Source organism: Nicotiana tabacum, chromosome 20 (genome assembly GCF_000715075.1).
Source record: "Nicotiana tabacum cultivar K326 chromosome 20, ASM71507v2, whole genome shotgun sequence".
NCBI classification, from domain to species: domain Eukaryota; kingdom Viridiplantae; phylum Streptophyta; class Magnoliopsida; order Solanales; family Solanaceae; genus Nicotiana; species Nicotiana tabacum.
Window position 1 is genome coordinate 21,626,919 of NC_134099.1, and position 9,688 is coordinate 21,636,606.

The 9,688-nt window shown below is 35.3% G+C and overlaps 1 protein-coding gene across 1 annotated transcript; it reads right to left on the bottom strand.

The window, feature by feature from the left end:
• Positions 1-1,554: 1,554 nt before the first annotated feature.
• Positions 1,555-5,068, bottom strand: LOC142174282 (uncharacterized). Its single transcript, XM_075240070.1, has 8 exons — positions 4,712-5,068; positions 4,584-4,657; positions 4,263-4,542; positions 3,847-4,151; positions 3,618-3,745; positions 3,070-3,511; positions 2,614-2,834; positions 1,555-2,003 (listed from the first exon to the last, which is right to left on the bottom strand). The coding sequence occupies exons 1-8, from the start codon at positions 5,066-5,068 to the stop codon at positions 1,555-1,557; spliced, it is 2,256 nt and encodes a 751-aa protein (XP_075096171.1).
• Between the last annotated feature and the right edge of the window lie 4,620 nt (positions 5,069-9,688).

The window sequence follows — 9,688 nt, forward strand, 5'->3', positions numbered from 1 at the left end:
GGTTCCACAGTACCTCCAAACACGTGCATTCGTGGCTGAAAGTTTAGAATTTGCACAAATCAATTGCCCAGAAATTGGTTGAAGAAGAAGAGAGATGAAGGTGTTTTCTGTGTCAGATTATTCACAAAGATGACTACCTTTTGTAAGCAAAGTTATTGTACAGTTATAGATGAAGGAATTAATCTGTAGCTGTTACAGAAATTAAAATGGAGTCGTTACAAAAATTAACTATAGCTGTTACAAGAATTAAACATAGTTGTTATAAAAATTAAATCATGGTTGTTACAAGGTAATAAATTGGACGTTACAAAATCCAATTCAAAGAAAATGAATTTGGATATATTCTGGTAAGCATGTATTTGGACACTTTTCTGGTAAGCTAAAAAATGAAAAAATAATTTTAGTAAAACCAAATTTGGATTAGGTCTCACGTATATCTCACGCGCAGGGAGGGCAAATCGACCCGTTTTGCCTTTAGGATCAATTTCTCATGCACGCGAGACCACCCCTTTTACTAGCTCTTTACAAGCCCAACAAAGAGTTATTCATTATAAGGGAAAGAAAAAGACTTTCCACCATCAATGAGAGACATTTTGTCTTTCACAAAAGACAAATAAGTAAAGAAGGAAAAGGGACTACAAAAAAAATCTTTGACTTTGCATTATATCAAGTATAAATAATACCAAGAACCCACACTAATACAAAGACAGAAAGTAGAATAAGAACAATTCTGGGCAAAAGAAGGAACATGTACTTAAGTGTCAATATCTTTCAATTTGAATTGACACATAGTGAAATGATGTAACAATTAACATCCACAAAGTGAAGTACTCTTGAACTGAATAAACATTAGTTGAGACCCCCACAACATATACTATATCCTTAATTTTATGCAAAAGGCTAGAGAATCATTAAGAGCAAAATAAGCTCAACTTTGTAAGGCACTATCACACGCCATAGGGATAGAAAATGTAGTGCATATTGAGGTCTCATATGACATTGTTTGACCACAAATGGGTATCCACCATACTTCCTCAATCCATGGGCTTTAGCCCCACCATCGACGTTTCAAGGATCACTCTCCTTGCCAAACCCTTAGTTAAAGGATCCACCAAATTTCTTTCGGATCTTACATATTCCAAGAAAATAACACCATGTTTCAATAATTATTTTACGCACCATGTCCAATGAGGATATATCTTCTTTTTGCATTGTACACACTATTTTTGGCAATTTCAATTGTCGCTTGTGAGTCACAATATAGAGAAACTGGTGAAGCTTGTCTTCCCCACAAAGGCACGTCTGCCAATAAGTTTATCAACCACTCGACTTCTTGCCTTGCCAACTCAAGAGCAATGAATTAAGACTCCATAGTACATCGTGCTATACAAGTCTGTTTTGAAGACTTCCATAAAATAGCACCTGCACCCAAAGTAAACACATAGCCACTAGTGGAACTAACTTCATCATTATCAGCAACCCAGGTTGCATCACAAAATCCTTCTAAAACAGTAAAAAATATATTAAAATACAAATACCAATCCATAGTACCTCTCAAATACTTAACAAATGATGAAGAGCATTCCAGTATTCACTAATGGGGTTGTGAGTATATCTACTCAATCTACTAACAGCATAAGCTATATCAGGTCGTGTATAATTTATGAAAAATGTTACACTACCAATTATCTTAGCAACAGTTTGACAAATACTGGATTCCTTATTCTTTCTCAATTGTATGCTAGGATCATAAGGAGTTTTCACAGGTGCTACATCGAAACAATTAAACCTTTTCAATATTTTCTCAATATAACGAGACTGAGATAACGAAACACCATTAGAAGTTCTTTTGATTTTAATCTCTAAAATCACATTTGCTTCTCCAAGATCTTTCATTTCAAATTTAAAAGACAAAAAGTTCTTAGTCTTATTAACAACATTCACATTACGGCCAAAGATTAACATGTCATCCACATACATACATATAATCACACAATCTAATCCTATCATTTTGGAATAAACACAAGTATCAGATGCATTAACAACAAAACCATTACCCACTAATATGTTGTTAATCTTTTCATACCATTGCTTAGGTGCCTACTTTTGCATACTTTATTCTACTGTCATTGGATCACAAATCCCTCAAGTTGAGACATATAGATCTCTTTCTCTAAATCACCATTTAGAAAGTCGTTTTAATATCCATTTGATGTATCACTAAATTATGAATAGAGGCTAAAGCAACAAGAGTTCTAATAATCGATATCTTAGTCAAAGTAATCAATGCTTTTCTTTTGGTTAAAACCCCTAATAACAAGTCTAGGCTTATATTTCTCAATTGTACCATCAGGTCTTAATTTCTTCTTAAATATCCACTTGCTACTTATGGGTTTAAATCCTTTAGGCAAATCAGACAAGTCCCAAGTGTGATTAAAAACTATAGAGTCTAATTCACTTTTATTGGCCTCTTTCCAAAAACTAGCACCTATTGACATTATTGCTTCATTATATGTTTTAGAGTCTTCTTCTATTAAATAGATTGATATTAATTCATCACTCAAAACATCAAGATCAATATTTTCAGTCAAGAAGTAGTTATAAAGTCAGTACCAAAGGTAGCTTCAATTCTACATCTCTTACTCCTTCTAAGTTCATTTTCATGCTCATTAGCAGTAACACTAGAAGAAGACACAATATGAGAATTTACAGACATAGATATAGAAGCATTTTTAGGCACATCACTAGGCAAATTATTTTTCAATTGAAAAACATGCTCAAAAAATTCTACATCTCTAGATTCACAAATAGAACGATCATTCAAAGACATAAACCTATACACAGTATCATTTTGAGCATAACTAATAAAAATTGCATCAAAAGTCTTGGGTCCAACAATTACTTGTTTAAAGTCAGATAGACCAACTTAGCCAAACACCCCCACACTTTTAGAATTTTCAAGCTAGGGGAAAACCTTTTTCATAACTCATACGGGGTTTTAGCTAACTTCTTATGAGGGACTTTATTAAGAACATAGCATGCAGATAAAACAACTCCCCCTCCCCCCACATATTATCAGATAAACCCGAACTCAAAAGCATAGAATTCATCATTTCCTTAAGGGTTTTATTTTTCCGTTCAGCTACACCATTTTGTTGGAGAGTATAGGGAGTACTAACTTCATGTATAATACCATTTTTCTCACAAAAGGCTTCTAGAATATTAGTAATATATTCTCCACCCTTGTCAGAGCTAAGTCTCTTGATTTTTGTATTTAATTGATTTTCTACTTCTGCCTTATATTTCAAAAACATACTTTTAGCTTCATCTTTTGACTTAAGAAGATATACCTTAGTGTATCTAGAAAAGTCATCTACAAAAGTGATATAATATTTCTTTCCACCCTTACTAATAGTGTTCTTGAAATCTGCTAAGTCTGAATGCACTAGTTCAAGCAATTCTGTCTTTCTACTAGTTACATTCTTAAAAGACTTTTTGGTATGCTTTGCTTCTACACAAATAGGATACTTAGAAAAGTTATCAAAATTAACTACAGGAATTAATTCTATTTTTTTTAAGTCTCTTAATAGAAGAAATAGTAACATGACCTAGTCTACCATGCCACAAATCATCGGACTCAGCAATATAAGCAGAATTGAAAGTACTAGCATTATTCATAATCTTTTGAGTGATGTTCAGTACAAATAAACCTCCACTGAGATAACCCTTCCCAAAAAAGTCTCCTCTACGAGAAATAATCACTTTATCAGATTCAAAAACAAGTTTAGACTTAGTTTGTTGAGAAGCGCACCAGAAACTAAGTTTCTACGAAGGGAGGATACATACAGAACATTGTTCAAGGCTAAAAATTTTTCAGAAATTAACTTAAGGAGAATTTTTCCTTTACCCATAACTCCAGCTATAGTGGAGTTACCTATGTAGACACACTCGCCATCAACAAATTCCTCAAAGTCGTGAAATAACTCCTTGTTAGCGCAAATGTGCCTTAAAGCGCATGTGTCAAGTATCCAGCCAGTCTTGTTATCCACCATGTTTGCCTCAACGTCCACGGCAGCAATGACATCACCACCCTCAGTAAGGTTAGCTTGGCCTGGAGCTTTTCCTCCATTCTTTGAGCTTTGTCCTTGTCTCTAGTTGCACTGAAAAGCCTAAGCTTGGACTGGAGCTTTTCCTCCATGCTTTGAGCTTTGTACTTGTCTCTGGTTGCACTGAAAAGCCTTGCGACCAATTTTGCCGCAGACATCGCAAGGTCCTTTCGACTTTTGAATATGGCCCTTCGACTTATTGAAGTAATTCTGCTTCTTCAGATATCCTTTTTTCTGTTTTCCTTTAAACTTGTCTTTCACAAAAGTACTAAAAGATTCCACAAGGTTAGCTTTAGAAGAATTAAGAGAGAGAGATTTCATCTTATCCTTAAACCATTCAGCTTCCTCATCTTTGAGACGATTTGCTTCTTCAGTTCTCATATGACTGATCAGTTCTTGAATGGTTAAGTTTTTCTTCTTGTATTTCAGTTGATTCCTGTAATCACTCCAGGAAGGTGGAAACTTTTCAAGCAGAACATTGCCTGAAGAATCTCACACATCTCCATGCCTTCGTTCAAAAAATCAGCAGTCAAGTTCTCATACTCGTGAACCTGCTCCAAGATTTACGTATTATCAACCATCTGAAACTTGATCCACATTCCAACCATATACTTCTCTTTTCCTGCATCATCTGTACCATATTTCTTCTCCAAACTATCCCATATGACTTTAGTATATTTATAATTTATAAACAAATCAAAGAGAGCGTTACTCATATGGTTAAACAGATGACCTCGAACAATTTTATTATCCTTTTCAAATTTATTCTTAGTAGCATAATCAGCAACAACAATAGTTGTAGTATTAGTATTATCAGTAGGGAGTTCATTAAACAAAACGTAATCAACTTCTATTTGTTCAAAGAAAATTAAAAATTTCTGGAACCAACGCTTATAATTGTTTCTATCTAAAGGCTCAAGCTTTGACAGATCAGGAAGTATTTTGTTCAAAGTGATTGTCATTAGTCAATATGCAAAAATCGCTTTCCAATTTTAGGAAAAATGAGTAGATAATATTGACCAAGAACAAGAAGGAAAAAAAACTTATCAAAAATACTATCTCGTGGCAAGCCACTATGTTGAAAGCGATTTTGGCCCGACTGAATGCAAATCGTTAAGACCGATCGCTCCCCAACGTTCCACAGCACCTCCAAACACGTGCACTAGTGGCTGAAAGATTAGAATTTGCACAGAATAATTGCCCATAAATCGATTGAAGAATAAGAGAGATGAAGGTGTTTTCTGTGTCAGATTATTCATGTTACACCCCACGTTTTCACACGTAAGAGTACGTCTTAAGTCAATGGATTTAAGCTCAGAAATGAGATCATCTTTGGAAGTACATAAAGTAAGTTAATCATGTTATCATGGAGGTTACAAATATTTAAGATCATGAATACCAAGTACCAAGAGGGTTGGAAGGCTTAGAAGCTAAACGAATTGAAGAAAATAAGTTCCGTCGAAAGTCGACAAGTTGGGAATATTATAACATATACTTTTGGGGTGAGACTAGGGTGCTAAAAATAATAAGGAATTTATGTTATGAGTTATTTTTGTCTAATGATAATCGTGTGTTATGTTTTGAAGTCAAGTGAGTTGTGGAACAAAAGTTGGCAAAGATCATCACAAGTTACATTCATAAATATGTTGAAATTTTGGTCAAATGTAGCTGAACCTTTCTCCCAATATACTTGGAATTATGGGATGATCTACCTACCAAATTGAAAATCTACGAGTCTATTTTCTATCATATTAAACCGTTCATCTATAAGACATAGGAGGAGATATATTTGTAGTTTCGCGAGACTGCGTAGATTGTATAGGTGAAAAGTAGGTATGTCACTAAAGCGTTTTGAGCAATACATTTCTTATGTTATATGAGGTCTTTTTGGGATATATTATATACCAAATTGAAAGTCTTGGAATGTAGTTTCTAATTCTCTTAATCTTTCATTCATACGACAATTAGATAAAAAGATATAAGCGTGTGAAGAAGAGCCAATAACAGGGTACCAAGCTAACACCTCTTTGACTTTTCAAAAACGAATATATATAGGCCTCATTTCATCTATTTCTTCACGTTTCCACATACCAGGACCATAATAAGACCCATAAACGTATCTTCAAGCTCTCCACAAGGGTTTCCAAGAATATTAACATCCCGGGTACGAAATCAAGAAACGATAACACTAGAACGATCCTTACGATGTAAGTATCGCTATATCGCCTCTATTTTCTTTGTAGTTTGAGCTTTGGAAGGTACTTCATAGTTAATAAAATGTCTAATTTCTATAATTAAGCTTTAAATATCAAAGAAGGTTGATAAATTCATTTCCTAATTGTTAAAACTCACGGGACGGTAATCGAAAGCCGTGAGTTCAAGTTATTCGATTTGTAGTGGACTGTTTCGTATTGCTTTTGGGCTGTCTATTTTGCTGATGTTTTATGGCGTTTTGGAAGATAAAAGGTATGGAGAAATACCACATAATTACGGAATGATGGTATGGTTATTCGTCGTTAAATTTTTTGGTTGTTTGACACTATTATAGCTGTCGTTTTGGGTATGAAAAGATAAGAGTGTGTTGGGCTGTTGTAAGATAAATATAATATGGATTTCGACTGGAATTCATTGTAGGAGGTAATTATATTGTGTTCTTTCATTTTCTTAAGGTTATCTTGATATTGATTAAGTTAAATGGATGGACTAGATATGAACTAGTGAATAAAGTTGCTAATTGAGGATTATTGGAGCTTGCCACTCGTTATGAAGTAGTTGTGACTTGTTGCTGTTTTATGGTGTCTTGTTATTGATAATTTTATATTGATGGATTTCTTTGGTCATTGTTTTTGGTATATGGTATTGGAGGAGGCTCTTGTTACAGGGTAGATGTTGTCCAAATTTATATAAATAAGGTACTAGTTTAAACTGCGGACTTATCCTTTACTCAACACTGATTTTGAATCTCCTTATTCTATGGTAGATTGAATTGAGTTGTTTAAAGAATTTCTTGGAAGGTATTAAGGACTCAATGAAGTTAAGGTATGTTAAGGCTAAACCTTTCTTTTATTTGACATGATCTAGTAACTACTTGTGTTTGATAACGAGACATAAAGAGAAGTTCATATTCTTGAATTTATGTACATTTTTCTAGTCTCATAAGTTACAACATTCTCCCTTATCAGGACTTCATATTTAGTTTAATTATGTCTTCTATCATACAAGAGAGCAGGGAGTCTATATATATACAGTATTACAGTATTTTCACTACCATCGAGCTATAATTGATGGACATGCCCCTATTGGGCAACCTCTGATTAGATGGTGAGTTATATACCGAGCCTACTATGGCCGAACTCCTATGAGTGAGCCCAGAATGGCTGAGATACAGAGCCTAGTATGGCCGAGCGCTTATGAGCGAGCCTACTATGGTAGAGCAGTTACACATACCGAGCCTTATTAGGACGGACAACTATTTTACTTATTGTATTGAGAGAGTTGAGTTAGTATCAGCAGGTAAGCATATCTTCATATTATCTTTGACTCCCAGTTACTTTTAGTTATTATATTATCAGTTCAGTTTCAACTTTCAGTTATTCTGTTGCCTTACATACTCGGTACATTATTTCGTACTGACATCCCTTTTGCCCGGGATGCTGCATTTCATGCCTGCAGGTCCTCATTGACAGTTGGACAGACCCTCCCAGCAGACAGTGTCAAACATCAACTTGGTTGGTAAGCTCCACTTCATCGGAGTTAACAGGTCTAGACCTTGGAGTCCATTTTATATATACAGGTTTGATGGGTAGGTCGAGGCCCTGTCCCGACTATGGTACAGTTCAGTTATCTCTATAGGCTTGTAGATGAGTCCTGTATATTTTGTATATCAGTAGATGTTCATGGCGGCTTCGTTGGCCTGCATAGTTATATATATCAACTTTTGGGGTATGTTTACCCTATAGATGAGAGAGGCATTATTTTCAGACGATTCAGAATATGGCCTCATCGGCATAAGTTAAGGGTTACCCCTCTAGAGTTCACAGTTACAGAGTGGTACGCTCGTGTCGAGTATGGTACCGAGTTCCGGCCACGCTTCTTCAGGTTTGGGGCGTGACAATTCACAAAAAAGACTGCCTTTTGTAAGCAAAGTTGTTGGACAGTTACAAATGAAAGAATTAATCTGCAGTTGTTATAGAAATTAAAATGGAGCTGTTACAAAAATTAACTGCAGTTGTTACAAAAATTAAATCATGGTTGTTACAGAGTAATAAATTGGACGTTATAAAATCCAATACAAAGAGAATGAATTTGGACATATTCTGGTAAGCATGTATTTGGACACTTTTCTGGTAAGCTCAAAAATGAAGAAATAATTTTAGCTAAACAAGATTTGGATTAGGCCTCACGTATACCTCGTGCATAGGAGGAGGGGTAAATCGACTCGGTTTGCCTTCAGGACCAATTTCTCATGCACGCGAGACCACTCCCTTTTACAAGCCCACAAAAAGTAATTCATTATAAGGAGAAGAAAAATACTTTTCACAACCAATGAGGGACACTTTGTTCTTTCACAAAAGATAAAAAAATAAAGAAAGAAAAGGGACTACAAAGAAATCTTTGACTTTACATTATCAAGTATAAATTACGCCAGAATAGCCTAGATGATACTTATACTTGTGCCACTTTGTCATCCCGGTCCTTCTACTTAATTTGTTTTTATCCAAACTCTTTTACTTTATTAAAACTTATATTTTAAACCCTCTGACCGTTGACCGATCATATGTGGCAATATTATGGATGAGTTGGACAATAAGTATGTAATTCACGCGTACAACGAGCGTGAATATAAAAAATTGGCCTAAGAAATGATTGAACTAAGAAGAAAAAAATAGTAAAATTTAAAGAAAGTAAACTAACCCCCTTCCCGTTCTTCCCCAAAACCCATCTCCCATTTCTATTTCTTTTTCTGGACTTGGTTTCTGTGGAAGGTTTATCAGTTCCCAAAGTTTTACAAGGAAAGATCAGAAGAGTGGACAATAAGTGAAAGGCAAAATGTCGAACAAGAACTGGAGTCTTTCGTTTGATGCTTGAGGGTATCTGAGCTAGTCGGGTTGGATTGTCAGGAGACTTATCGACCACAATGTATATCAATGCAGTTTGGATATGATCAAGATTTCCCTAAATGGATTCCTCGCTCGTGTTTATGTCCTCAAGTTGCTTGGTACAACTATAGCAGACCCATTGATTCTATGATGACCCGGCAAGTCGTCTCATGAGTTACTACTCCGTTTCCCCCATTTTTGCTTCTAATTGATTTGTTTATCGGTTCTATGAGTGATCGGGTTAGTTGGCTAGGGTTCGGAAAGGATTTGATAAGGTTTGAGACACTTAGTCTCTTTTGAGGAAGCTTAAGTTGGAAAAGTCAACCGAATGTTGACTGATATGTTAGAGGGCTCGAATGTGAGTTTCGGTGGTTCGGTTAGCTTCGGGAGGTAATTTGTGACTTAGGAATGTGATCGGAATGAGTTTTCGAGGTCCAGAGTAGATTTAGGCTTGAATTGGCGAAATTGATATTTTGGCGACTT